This window comes from the organism of the source record quoted next, unplaced genomic scaffold, assembly GCF_019419815.1.
Source record: "Pyrus x bretschneideri cultivar Hongxiangsu unplaced genomic scaffold, Pyrus_bretschneideri_v1 Contig8, whole genome shotgun sequence".
NCBI classification, from domain to species: domain Eukaryota; kingdom Viridiplantae; phylum Streptophyta; class Magnoliopsida; order Rosales; family Rosaceae; genus Pyrus; species Pyrus x bretschneideri.
The window spans coordinates 9,589,020-9,603,198 of record NW_025999820.1 but is presented as its reverse complement, the minus strand read 5'-3'; the positions used below and the strand labels follow the sequence as shown (position 1 = coordinate 9,603,198).

Here is a 14,179-nt window from a genome sequence, read left to right as displayed (position 1 = left end):
ATGTCCGAATTGTTTTAACTGTTCCCGACTAATAAAAGTGTGAAGGGATGTGATGCGGAATTGGCTCCCTAACAAAGATTGACAATGGTAACGTGGGGCTGGTAAAGAAGAAGATGCTTTTATCTTCAGAAAAATTGAACCCCACTGTTATTGGTAATGAAAAGCAATTTTTCCACGTCTGAAGAGGAATATCCTTTTTTTCTCATTCACTCGTCCGTCTTTTCGGTAAACCAAAAGAAAATTAACAGGTAAAAATGTCTTTTACTGAAAATGGTATTTCCATTTTGACAAAAATAAAAAATTGAAATTTGTATATCTATTCATTTTAATTGTTAAATAAGAACTAAATGATAAAAATACATTTAATTTAATAAATAATGATTCAAAATAAATTAAAAAAAATTAAAAGTGTTGTCGCTTTATCCTTAAATTCTTATTTAACGAGGGGACCCTGCCAAAGATTGATAAGAGTAGTGTAGGGCCGGTTGAGAACATAATGCATTATTAATAATTACGTAGCAGGTAGGAAACTGATTAATAATGCATCCTTCTAACCTTCTACTTGGGTACGTTCACACTTACTAATATAGTCACAGCGTCCTCGAGGGGACTATACCAGTCCATTGTCCTTACCATACTGCATATTAGGCTCTTTTCTTTCGTTTATCTGGCTTTAGTTCTCTTATGGCCAATCAACTTGCCTCTTCTTCTTCCTTGAGTACTCTTCCCCGGAGACACGATGTGTTTTTAAGTTTTAGAGGTGAGGATACACGCTTTACCATTACAGAGCTTTTATACTACGCTTTGTCCAGTAAGGGAATCAACACCTACATGGATCAGCAGCTTCAAAGAGGAGAAAAAATAGCTCCGACTCTTTTCAAAGCAATTGAAGAGTCAAGAATTTCTGTTGTCATACTCTCTAAGAACTATGCCTCCTCAAGGTGGTGCTTGGACGAGCTCGTCAAGATCCTTCAATGTGGAGAATCAAAGAAACAAATAGTTTTGCCAGTTTTCTACAAGGTGGATCCGTCTAATGTACGAAATCAAACGGGTAGTTTCGGTGATGCGTTTACGGACCATGAGAGCAAGTTCAAAGATAACAAGGAGAAGGTGCTCATGTGGAGGAGAGCTCTAACAGAAGTAGCAAATTTGTCAGGACATCATTTCCGAAAGGGAGAGTACGTATATGTCTTCTCCTTACCCTGCATTTTGTATGGCTAATTTCGTATAGTAATATCATCAATTTATTTTTAGAAAACTTAATTTTAACTCTTAAAAAAAATGAGTTTTATAATATAATCCTGTCTAAGATCATCTCTTTTAATATAATCCTGTCAAATTTTTTAGCCCAAAAAGAGCTTTTCTACTCCAACCATTCTACCCTAAAATTTTAGTCTAGAATTATTAAAGAATAAATTTAGGCTATTTTTTTTGTTAAATTAATTTTTTTTTAAAAAAATAAATATGTAAACTATCGTAAATTAATTTTATGAACATTTTAATCTAAAAAAATTTAAATTCCGATAAATATTGGGTAGAGTCTATCCCGATTTCTGGGCTAAATTTCGGGGGAATTTGGCATTGGTTTAGCATTTAGCATTTAGCTCAAAATTTCCCTTTGGGTTGGAGTGCGTTTTGGGGGGGGGGGAATTTTAGGGAGTAATTTGTCTTTCAGCCCACCATTAGAATTGGTCTAAGATTAAAATCTAATTTTAGTCACTAACACATTTAATCATCTCTTTTATTAATTATATTTTGATGTTTTATTTCTATTATTTCCTATTTTTAATGTATTAATTAAAATTTTATTTTATTTTCATTTCATTCATCATAATATATTTTGATGCCTACATTAATTTAACTAATTTTTTTAATAATATATTCCGATACAATGTGTATAATCTTTTATTTAAGTATATGAATTTATTTGATATATTTAAGATATCCATCTATAGTTATACAAACATATATGTACCTTAATTCAATATAATGTATTTCCGTAAGTAGCTACATTAAATGTGTGATTTCTTTTTAACTGGCAGGTCCATGGTTACATTAATCAGCAACATTGTTGAGAATATCTTAGTAAAAGTACTTGATGGCACATATTTAAATGTGGCCAAATACCCAGTTGGAGTAGATTCTTGCGTTCAAGAGGTGAAAGAGCTTTTAGGTGTCAGAGGAAATGATTGTTGTGTGGTTGGGATTTGGGGGGCACCTGGAATAGGCAAGACAACAATTGCAAAAGCTGTTTATAATGCAATTGCTCATGAATTTGAAGGCAGTTGTTTCCTGGCAGATGTTAAAGAAAGGTCGACATCACTTGAAGGCGTAATCCAATTACAAAACGATCTTCTTTCTAAAGTTCTATGTGGTACAAAGTTAAAAATTGACGATGTTTATCAAGGAATCAGTTTTATAGAGAAACTGTTGAGGGGAAAGAAGGTTCTCTTAATTCTTGATGATGTGCATGAATTGGAGCAGTTAAACAACTTGGTTGAAGTCCATCAATTAGGTGAGGGTAGCAGAGTGATCATAACCACAAAAAATAAAGGATTGCTGGAATCTTGTAAAGTTGAGCTGATATACAAGGTCCAAAAGTTAGAAGACAACAAAGCTCTTGAGCTTTTTAGTTGGAATGCCTTTGGAAAAGAAAAACCTCCAGGTGATTATTTGGGACTCGCACGACGTGCAATAGCATATGCTCAAGGCCTCCCGTTAGCTCTTAATCTTATAGGTTCTCATTTGCGTGGTAAAAATATAGATCGTTGGCAAGATATTTTGGACAGTTACGATGAAGAACCTTATAGAGGGATTCAAAGAGTACTTCGGAAAAGTTATGATATCTTGGATTATGTCCCGCAACAAGTTTTCCTAGACATTGCATGCTTCTTCAAGGGTGAAGATAAAGACAAAGTGTTACAGATATTAAAAGGATCAAACCTCAAAGTACGTCAACATTGTATTGATGTTCTCGTTGAGAATGCCATTATAACTATTGAAGATAATAGGATTTTGATGCATGACTTGCTAGAACAAATGGGTAAACATATAGTTTGGGAAGAATCGCCTACTGAACCAGGTGAACGGAGCAGATTGTGGCATCATGAAGATGTGTACCGTATTCTAACTAAAAACAGAGTAAGTAGAATATATATTCTTGCATTTGATTTAATTGGCATGATTTTGGAAAGAAAAAAAAAATTAAAATCCTTTTGATTTCTTTGTTATACGATTTGTTTGTTAATACTATTTATTTTTCCATCTTAGGGAACAAAGAAAATTAAAGGCATTGTGGTGAAGTTGCCCAAGCTAGATGTGATACCCTTGAATGCAAAAAGCTTTTTCAAGATGGTAAATCTTGAAATTTTTATAATCCATAATGCACACTTTTCTGGATGCGTTGAGTACTTACCTAACGATTTGAGATGGATTGAATTTGGTGGAGATAAGCTTAAAGACTGGGGATCCAATGTTCTTCAAAAGCATATACTTACATTCAATTTGCAATCCAATTGTCATCTAAGGCATCTTGTCACGTTTATTATGCCAAACAGTGACATCAGACAATTGAAGGGATTTCAGGTATGTATACATATTTTAAATTAATTTGGACAATTAATAATTTAAATGTATATTTTATTTTTGTAAAAAAAAAAATTTGCCAAAGCTTTTCATCATTAATTATACTATTTAAAGTTTGTGATTTTTTTTTCTTTTGATTTTGATTTCACAGAATTTGACAAAGCTTACATCTTTGAATTTAAGTGGTTCCGAATTCTTAGAAAAAATTCCCAACTTATCTGGAAGTCCAAACCTAAGGGAGTTGATTCTAGATGAGTGTAAACGTTTAGTTGAAGTTGATGATTCTGTTGGATTCCTTGATAAACTTGTTACATTAAGTTTTGATGGGTGCTCTAGGCTTGAGAGATTTGCGACGAGACTTGGATTGAGATCCCTTGAAAGCCTTTATCTTGATGGTTGCACAAGGCTCAAGAGTTTCCCAGAAATAGAGGTCGAGATGGAATCTCTGAAGTATTTGTCCATAGAAGAAAGTGGCATAAGAGAATTGCCTTCATCAATTGCATATCTTACTGGGCTTAAGAGATTGTGGGCAAATGGTTGTCAGAACCTTACAGGAACATCATTACATCACATTTTTGGGTTGCAACATCTCGACTATATTGAAATGGATGGATGCCCAAAACTGGTGACATTTGGGAAGTTTTCAACTCACTTAGACACTTCACATGACAACGGTATCCCATTAGCCCTTTCCAACGTAGGTTGTACTTATCTTGATCTTAGTGGATGCAATTTATCAGAAACTGATTTTCTTGTGCCTCTTCATTGGTGGACCAAATTAAAACGTGTTCGTCTGGGGGGAAACAATTTTGTTAGTCTACCTGAATGCATCAGCAAATTTGTTAACTTGGGAACACTTGATTTGAGTCGTTGCAAGAGGCTTCGGGAAATTCCACATGCCCTTCCACCAAATCTAAGTGAATTACATCTGGATGATTGCACATCATTGGAGAAAATTCCAAAGTTGCCCTCGGGGCTTAGGCGTCTGCGGTTGGCTAATTGCTTTAGACTAAGTGGCGATGAGGTGACAAAGTTGAAAAATAATTTGTTGAACTTGAATCAGGTTCGTCTCTCCTCCCTTAATTTCTTTTGAAATTAAAATATATAATTTGTTGATACTTGGGAGGGAGAACAGATCACGATTGTCTGTAATTAGTTATTTACATATTATTCACTATTGCAGGAATCTCTTTTATGCTCTCAATTGCAAGTTATGTATCCGGGCAATGAAATTCCAAAGCAGTTTAGCTATACCTCTAAACATCTAACAGCCTCTAGGATTGATCGTGAACCTTATTATGATGGAGGTAGTGAATTTAGTTTTGAAATTCCTCTAAATTTACAGGAGAGGGAGACATTATTCGGATTGGCTCTATTTTGTGTTTTGCCACCACGGCCTTTATCAAAATTTGAATATTTTTACTACTTTCGTATTCTCATCAACGAAGCAAGTGACCATACAGTATTTGGGTGGGCTGAGAAAGGCGTGGAGACAGCTCATGTGGGGCTCATGTTAGTGGATTTAAAAAAGAAGCAGGGAGAAAGCCCATGTGGGGCACATGTTAGCGGAGATATTTGTGAAGTTAAATTTCAAATCCGCGGGGGCACACACATTAAAATCTGCGGGGTGCACCCCTTATTCCGCAAAGAAGATGAACAGCTTCCCTTGTCTTTGGGACCAACGAGTAGTCTTGGATCCACAGATATTGTAGATGATGAATATGATCGGCAACAACAATGGCCTTCCTTATCTTTGAACCCAGCGGATGATCATCCGAAACGCACGCAGATTGATCACAATGTTCCTTCTGATATTGAGGAGGAGCAAGAGCAACCGTCCACCATTTCTGATTTACTACGAGTTTGGGTAAGTACATTTCAGTTTTAGCGATTTTTTTATTATTCTTTATTGTGATATCTTTTTTAAATAATATAATAAAAATTAATTAATTTAAATTAAATAAAGGAAAAAATTTGAACAGTTTTCAATCTGCATAATCAAAGATTTCATATCTTTAGAAACAAAGATTTCATATCTGTAGGTGGTTAGTTCTTAGAAAAACAGAAACCACATTTGTATCTTGAAGTACCTTTCACAAATAAAATCAAATTCTAATTAATCAAAACAAACAATTATGGAAGGAAAATATACAAGGAGAAATGAGATTATAAGTACAAAATTCAAGATTAATTACCTAAAAACTTGGTTTTGTTCATATGAGCACAAAATTTCTACACGAAAATCAAAGAACTACATCGTTTGGATGAACATGTAAACCACATGCTTCTCTCTCTGTTAATCAAGTTTACACGCAGAGATGGAAGACTTGGAGCACAAATTTTTTTATTAGCATTTACTTCTGCTTTTTCAATTAATGAATAGGTGGAAATTTGATTTGGTGTTGATTATAATATTTAGTAGAATTTTAATATCAAGAGGAGATAACAATGTAGAAAACTTAGCCGCTTGAATCAACTTGATTGATCTCGACCCTCATGATCTCACAGGTCTCAACCTGCTTCGGTTGTTTAAATTTCTGGTGTGAGCCAAGAAAGTGAACTCATTAATGTTGCTGCTCTAGTTAGTCAGCCTGCTGTTTCTGCCAAGGAACCGACAAGCCTGCGGTCTCTTTATGTTCCACCATCGGAAGCTGGGTGTGAAGCGTGCTGCGTGCATTAGTTGTTGGAATGGGACTTCAAATTCTTCAACAGGTTTGGTAGAAAAAGTTAAAAGGAAAATTTTATTTAAACCCATGCAACTTTTTTTCTACACTCCTCAGGTGTATGAGCAGGCCGGTGTCGCCATTCTTCTATCTAACATAGGGTTGAATCCGACATCTGCATCTCTCTTCGTAAGTGCCATTACAACTTTCTTAATGGACATAGCTCGCAGAATACTAACTTTTAATCAAAATTATAACTAGGGTACACTATCCAAACGATAAAATACAGTTTAGTGTCCCTTATGGTCTACTTAGTGTCGCTCCAGTTCCATTTTAGACTAGAAGTTTGTAACCGGTTCTATCTAATGCATATTTGCGGAAAATAAGCTTTCCCTTTTGCCTTTCTTGGTATGCAGGTCGCTGCTGCTCTCCACATTATATTGTCCCTCACTCTTCTTGTAGTTGCCAACATTGTCAACTTGGGAACTGTTCTGAATGCAACAATCTCCACCGCCGTGCCTGCTGCTTCGTCATGGCATTTGGAGTAACCCCGAACATTCTCTGCGCAGTGATCATCCCTACGAGCATCCACGGCCTCTGCATTGCCATCTGTGCCCTCACATTCTGGATTGGAGACATCATCATCACTTACGCATTTCCTGTCATGCTCTCTTCCGTTGGATTTACTGGCATCTTCGGAATCTATGTTGTCGGGTGCATCGTTCCTGGATATTTGTTTACTTGAAGTCAGCTGCTGCTGATGCATCTGTTGGATTCCAATGAGAACTGATTTGATTGTTTAGAGGGTTTGAAAGTTTGGTTTGGCTTTAGACTGGGATTATGAGGACAGGATTTGAGTTGGAAAAAGTGCTGATGACTGGATTGCATTTTTAGAAAGTGATTTTGTAATCATCAATATCCCTCACTTAATGACATGTTTGACTATTTGGTACCGAAAAATCAATTCTCTTGGGTCATAAGCTCATAAGTGACATGTTTTGTTTGACTATTTGCACCACTTCTTATAAACTTGAAATACCCATTTAAGCATATTGCAAAATACTGATTGAAGTTTTAAAAAGGTCGACCACCCTTGGATTTCCAAATGATTTTTATGAATATACTTGGTGGTTACACTTACATTTTCTTATCTAAGTAGACATATTTTGATACGAATATTGTTAGAGACTCTCTTACTAATTATGATGATCATATACCAAATAACTCAATATAGATCACGAAGGTTCTTATTAATAATATTTTCATAAAAATCTGCTGAGAAAGTCAGTTATAGTCTTCAAAGATCCAAACTTTATCAGTCTCTCGGATAGTAATTAGAGAAATGGAAACCCAATCGAAGGACGGAGACTCTCTGGAGAAGCGGCCCGGCATCTTCTTCCTTGGCTCCCCCGGCGTCGGCAAACGCTCTCTCATCTCCCGTAAGCTCTCTCTCTCTTTCTCTCTCCTTTGGTCGATACTAAATTCATGACCTCTTGATTTCTAGGCTTACTGGGTTTGGATTTTTGACGATGCTTCTGATTCATCATCGTCATCTCAGCTGGTAGTTGATGAGTATGTAAAGTTTTGAACTTAGGGATCAAAGAATTTAACTCTTAGGAATTTTGGGAACAAACAATTCGTTTTGAATTCTTTTGAAATGTGTATTTTGATGATTTTTGTTGTAAAGAAATAGATGGAATATCTCTACAAATTACTACACAGCTGGTGTTTCGGTATGGATGGCTCATCTCCATGACGAATTTTTTATAGAGTCCCTTGCCACTCACTCTTTGTCACTTTGTTTACTTGTTTAGCATGATTTTCAATGTGTCTTATATCAATTTGCTTGCGTTATGCTGCAGTTGTCGTCTCTGTCTGCGCTTCAGAAATGGTTATCTCTAACTTATCTTCAAAAGTTCGATATACTAGTGTGCATAGGGAACAAGGTTGATCTTGTTCCGGGTCATCCAGTTCATATTGAATATAGAAGACGACTGCAGAAGCTTGGAGACCTAATTGCTGATGACGGTCCAGGGTTCACTGTCTATGGAATCTCCGAGACTGAAGGAAGCAGTTTATTGGGGGATGACGAGCCGTATTGGGAGGCTAGGCACACATGTTTGGAATGGTGCAATGAGCATAACATTGAGTTCGTCGAAGCTTGTGCTTCAAATGCTGATTGTGACAATGTAAGGCAGCCCATCTTTCTGACTTGTCACATTTATTATGTCAAACAGTGGCATCAAACAATTGAAGGGATTTAAGGTGCGTATACATATTTTAAATTAAGTTGGACGATTACTAATTTAAATGTATATTTTACTTTCGGAAAAAAGATTTTTTTGCAAAGTTTTTCATTATTAATTATTATATTTAAAGTATGTGACTTTTTTTAATTTGGTTTCATAGAATTTGGCAAAGCTTACATCTATGAATTTAATTTATTGCGAATTTTTGGTGGATTCCTTGATAAACTTGTTGATTAGATCTTGGGGGGTGCTCTAGTCGTACGAGATTTGCAACAAGACTGAGATTGAGATCCCTTGAACGGCTTTGTCTTGGTCGTTGCACAAGGCTCAAGAGTTTCCCAAAAATAGAAGACGAGATGGAATCTCTAACGTACTTGGATGTAGATGAAAGTGGCATAAGAGAGTTGCCTTGATCGTTTTCCTATCGTACTAGGCTTGAAGAATTGACTGTATATGGTTGTAAGAACCTTACAGGTACATCATTACATCATATTTATAGGTTGCAAAATCTCGTTCAGGTTGAATTCCGTGAATGCCCAAAACTGGTGACATTTGGGAAGAATAAGGTGACGTTTGATGAAGTTTCATCCAGCAGTACCGAATCTCAACTGCTTTCAACTGACTGAGAGACTTCACAGGACAACTGTAACACATTTGCTCTTCCCAACCTAGATTATCTTTATCTTAAAGGATGCAATTTATCAGAAAGTGATTTGCTCGTGCCCCTTGATTGCTGGTCCACATTAACAGAACTTGATCTGTCCAGGAACAATTTTGTTAGTCTTCCGGATTGCATTAGCAAATTTGTCAACTTATGGGGACTTACATTGAGCGGTTGCAAGAGGCTTCGGGAAATTCCACAAGCCCTTCCACCAAAACTACATTATTTAGAGCTGGATGATTGCACGTCCAAAATTGCCCCTGACGCTAAATCTACTGTACATGCGTAACTGCTTTAAACTAAGTGGTGATGGGGTGGCAAAGTTAGAAAACAATCTGTTGAACTTGAATCAGGTTCCTCTCTCCTCTCTTAATTTCTCTTGAAATTAAAATATATAATTTGTTGGTACTTGGGAGAGAGATCAAATCATGGTTGCTTGTAATTAGTTATCTACATATTATTGCTTGCAAGAACCTATTCGGTGCTCTAACTTGAGAGTTATTTATCCAGGCCATGAAGTTCCAAAGTGTTTCAGCTATTACTCTAAACATCCAACAACCATGCCAGAATATAAATGGAGAACTGCAGGAAAATTTGCTGGAGGCATTGAATTTTGTTTTGAAATTCCTCTAAATTTACAAGTGGGGGAGACGTTATTAGGATTGGCTCTATCTTGTGTTTTTAAACCACGGACTTTTTATGATGGTTGTGCTTCAGAATTTATATGGCCTGGGAATGGTATGGAGGCAGCTTATGTGGGGCTCAACTCAGTGGATTTAGAAAAGAAGCAGGGAGATAATTGTAAAGTTAAATTTCAATTCCCCAAGGGCACACGCATTAAAAGCTGCGTGTTGCACCCCTTATTGTGCAAAGAAGATGAATGGCTTCACTTGTCTTTGGGACAAACGAGTAGTCTTGGGAAGAGGCCTCATCCACTTGGATCGTCAAACACCGTCGATGATGAGTATGAACGGCAACGACAATGGCTCTCCTTATCTTCGGGCCCAACAGATGATCATCCAAAACGCAGGCAGATTGATCTCAATGTTCCTTTTGATATTGAGGAGCAACAGCAACCGTTCACTTCAGACGATCCACAATTTCTTATTTATTAGGAGTTTGGGTACGTACATTTCATTTTTAATTGTCATTAAATAATTTTTTTTTTATGGTGATATTTTTTTGGATTAATATCATAAAATGATTTAATTTAAATTTTTGAACAAATAATTAATTTAAATTAAATACATGAAAAAACCACAGCGAGTGGCTTGGTAAGGGCGCGGTGTGCGGCTCCCCAATAAACAAAAAACGTGGGAGGTCCCATGTTCAATGCTTCAAGCTGGTGAGTCTGCTTGACTGTGGCCACAGGTAAGATGAAATTCTCCATAGCCTCTCTAGGCCCAGAAAAGGTGAATAGCTGTGAGTTGCCACAAGTTGTCCCATTTTTAAGAAAAAAAATTAAATACATGAAAAAAGAATAGATGGAATTTTTGATTTGGTGTTGGTTAATAAGATTTAGTAGGATTTTAATATCAAAGGATATATCAATATAGAAAACATGACCGCTTGAATCAACTTGATTGATCTCTACCCTCATAATCTCACAAGTCTATATTCCTATATATTACTTCCAAGCAAATTCTGGGATGGAGTTTGGGTCAAAATTGCAGCCTAATGTGTCTTGATACATCATTGGTTTTGCAAAAATTACGTCTCCTGCCTTTCGACTTTTATGGGTCCTTTATTTGTTCACGACTAAGGTGACGTGGGAAGTGGAAGCACTTAGGGTTTCATTGCCACACAGAGTATAAAGGATTATGCAGCAGCAGAGAAGAACATAGAAGGTTTGTACTTGAATCCCTCGATAGGTTTGAGTCATCGAATTATATATGATTACAATAGCTTGATTTACAAGTATCTTTGCAATAGAAATGTAGAGCAATAGTGTTAGTACTTTGTTTTTACTCGAGCATTCTCGAATGGGGTTTGAGAAAACACATGCGCTTGAAATTTGGCTCTGAGGTATTCAGGATTCAGCCAAGTACTTGTTTTTTTAAGGTTAATTGAATAGAGGGTTACAAAATAACTAATTTTTTTTTTTAAGAGACACACAAACGAGTTACCGCGTAGGAGGTCAAGTTTTTTGGGCTGATATGGGCTGGTCGGGCCTTATTCTCCAGCGTACCCAGCCCAAAGCAATGAAGAAATCAACCGCGTCAACGACTTGTCGTTTCTATTGTTGGCTGATCATGGGGGTTAAAAGAACTTTAGTAGTTGATTAGTTGCTTTTCTCGAAAGTGCTTTTGGTTGTTGCTGCTGCTGCTATTTCCGGTGCAGGGTGTGGGCAAAAGCACTTTAGTAATGAGACTGTTTGAAACCCTAAAAGCATCAAATCCCAGCTTAAAGATTTGGGGCTTCTACACTAGTTATTTTTTCCCTCTCTCATTTTTTTTTTTAATTTTTGAATTTTTCATATAGTTTTACAGATTTTTTGTGAATTTTTTGTTTTGTTTGTATGACTCTAATTTTGTAGGTGAGGTTAGAGAAAGAAGTGAGAGAGTAGGGTTCCAAGTTGTCATATTACAGCCCCACTCTCCTCCATTTCCAGCCTTCCAGGTACCCCTTTTCATCCAGTCTTAAACGTTTGTTCGTTGCTTTATTTTTCATAACTCCATTTTACAACACCATTTTGAAGAAGAAAATCCATAGACCTAACTGTTATTGCACCGGACATTAACAGTTGATTGTCAAGCACTTTTTGTTTTTTCATAGTTTGATTCTTAAAAGTGTTTTTCCACTAATATTAACAATTTTCGTGGGTCTACATAGCATTCAACCCTAAAGCATGTTTTGTATGTCAGTCCATAGTCCTTGAGATGGCCCACTGTAGGGAAGTATAAAGTAGATGTTGAATCGTTTTGAGTCATTGGCACTGCCTGAATTGCGGGTGGGATGATTTTTTTCATCGCTTACTGATCAAGTCTTGCCACCCTCTGCACAATTTAGTTAAATTTTAGGCCTTCACGTTTGCGTAACTTTGTGGAACTTTTTTCTTGTGATGTGTAATCAAGTAAGAGAAGATACTGATCTATTCATCGATGATGAAGTTGGGAAGATGGAGTTGTTCTGTTCATCGTTCTTCTCTGTTGTTTTAAAGATTCTGGAATCCATTGTCCTGTTTTTGGCCTCAGTTCCATTTCTAAAATTCGGACTCGATATACCTGCAGTTACATTCTCCTCAAACATTTCATTATTTCCCACTATAATCTTTTGATAGCTTGCCTTGTTTCACAACTATATATTTGATATAATTTTGGTTTATGTTCTAACAGTTTTAGAATCACATTGATATATATGATTTTCGCAACTGTATATTTGTTACTTATTGCTCATTGTATGGAGTTGGAGTCGGTGACTGAACCAAATGAGGAGTATGGGCTCTGATGAAGTTGCTGTAAGCTTCATGTCGTCCTGTTTCTTGCACTGAATTTGTACGTGACTAGGGTTTCGGAACTTCTGCAGTTGCAACAATGTTTACGCTGAGCCAAAGTAACAGAGATTTTGTAAAAGAAGAGATATACTCCCAGTTGGTAGCTTTGTTGAGTAAATAACAGGTGTTGGACGATCACTGTGTCATCTTCAATTGTAAGACTTGAAGGAGCTCAAATGCACTCAACGGCTTCGGATTGGCATTTTCAAAAATAAATACTAAATACTGTATTTCTTCTTTCTGAATTTCAGCATGATGTTCTTATTTTGCAAACATCTAATAGAAGATGGAACTCGAGGAGAAGTTAGACGTGAATAAAGAGACACAAACCGTGGTTTACATACAATTTATTGTCGGTTTGTGTTTTTAAATTCTTTTCCACATTTCGCTGAAATATAGCAAAGGAAAAAAAAAATCATTATAGTGTAATATTGCTGTCTATTTTCCATGTTTCTCTGAAATATAGCAAAGAAAAAAAATCACTAATTAAATGTGTGATCTGTTTTTAATTGCTAGCCATGAAGCTACAATAATCAGCAACATTGTTGAGGATTTCCTAGGTACTACAACGCACGTATTTGAATGTGGCCAAATACCCGTTGGAATACAATGGCAAAGACTAAGACACTTTATGTCGGATATGGGTCGTGGCGATTTTATAATATTATCACCCAATCTCAATCATTTTAACTTTGCTACGTGTCATGCCGTGTTTGCTGTGCCATACAATAACAGGGAAATGGATCCTCTCTCCGGATCCATTATTTTCACATCTTAGTCATTCATTATGTATCATGCGGTCAAAAATAATTTAATTTTTTTATTTAAAATTAAATATAAAAAGAACCTAATAAAAAATAACTGTATGATATACGATGAACAGCAGATATGTTGAAACCCCTTGGATCCCCACATAAGGATCGGAGAGGATCCATTTCCCAGTAATAGTATATTTGTTGCATAAAAGTTCATTTTGTTGCCGGCGTTGTAAGGTGAAAGAAAGCGTGTCAGCAACACTAGGAAAATCACCCTTTGATGAATGGAAGTTCCAAGGAAAATCACCCATTGAATTAGAGAAACTTAGCAGGTTATGGTTTCATGAAGATGAGTAAATAACTAAAGTAAATAAAATAGTTTTTTTTTTTATATTTGATGGCATGCAAATGATGCCATTGCGGTTGGATGAAGATCATTTTTGGGTCCTATCCTTACATTTTATTTATTCATCGTACATTATACGATTAGCTTTAGTTAGGTACTGTTTGTGTTTAATCTTAAAGAAAAAAATTTATAATGATTTTTAGCCTCAGAATGTATGATAAACGAATAGAATGTGAGAATCTCTCGAACCTTCTCCCTTATTCCTCTGCTTTGTTTCTTTTCCTCCCATCTCTGCAACTCTTCTTCCCGGAGCATTGACACACCACACGCACACCCCATCGAAGGATAGGTTGGGGTTCTACCGGATCTCCCCGTTTGAGTCATCTAGCTGTAGTGGGGAGTGGTGGAGAGAACTGAGAAGGCGCAC

General features: G+C 36.3%; 1 protein-coding gene across 3 annotated transcripts; it reads left to right on the top strand.

Moving 5' to 3' along the window:
• Positions 1-588: 588 nt before the first annotated feature.
• On the top strand, positions 589-12,966 carry LOC103930944 (TMV resistance protein N). 3 transcript variants are annotated; one of them, XR_007255006.1, is made up of 8 exons: positions 591-1,178; positions 2,043-3,141; positions 3,271-3,585; positions 3,737-4,648; positions 4,769-5,452; positions 6,094-6,297; positions 6,366-6,437; positions 6,665-7,251. XR_007255006.1 is itself a non-coding variant. In XM_048575367.1 (6 exons), exons 1-6 carry the CDS (start codon positions 685-687, stop codon positions 12,957-12,959), a joined length of 3,561 nt encoding a protein of 1,186 aa, XP_048431324.1. In that variant the 5' UTR covers positions 589-684; the 3' UTR covers positions 12,960-12,966. The 3 variants fall into 3 exon arrangements, 1 of the variants encoding a protein (XP_048431324.1); XR_007255005.1 differs by having other exon boundaries at positions 6,094-6,437; XM_048575367.1 differs by lacking the exons at positions 6,094-6,297; positions 6,366-6,437; positions 6,665-7,251 and adding an exon at positions 12,903-12,966 and having other exon boundaries at positions 589-1,178.
• Positions 12,967-14,179: the final 1,213 nt, after the last annotated feature.

Coding starts and splice junctions, on each gene's coding strand:
- LOC103930944 (XM_048575367.1), top strand. CDS start 685: ATGGCCAATCAACTTGCCTCTTCTTCTTCCTTGAGTACTCTTCCCCGG. Junction 3,586..3,736: donor GACAATTGAAGGGATTTCAG/GTATGTATACAT, acceptor TTGATTTCACAG/AATTTGACAAAGCTTACATC. Junction 4,649..4,768: donor ATTTGTTGAACTTGAATCAG/GTTCGTCTCTCC, acceptor TCACTATTGCAG/GAATCTCTTTTATGCTCTCA.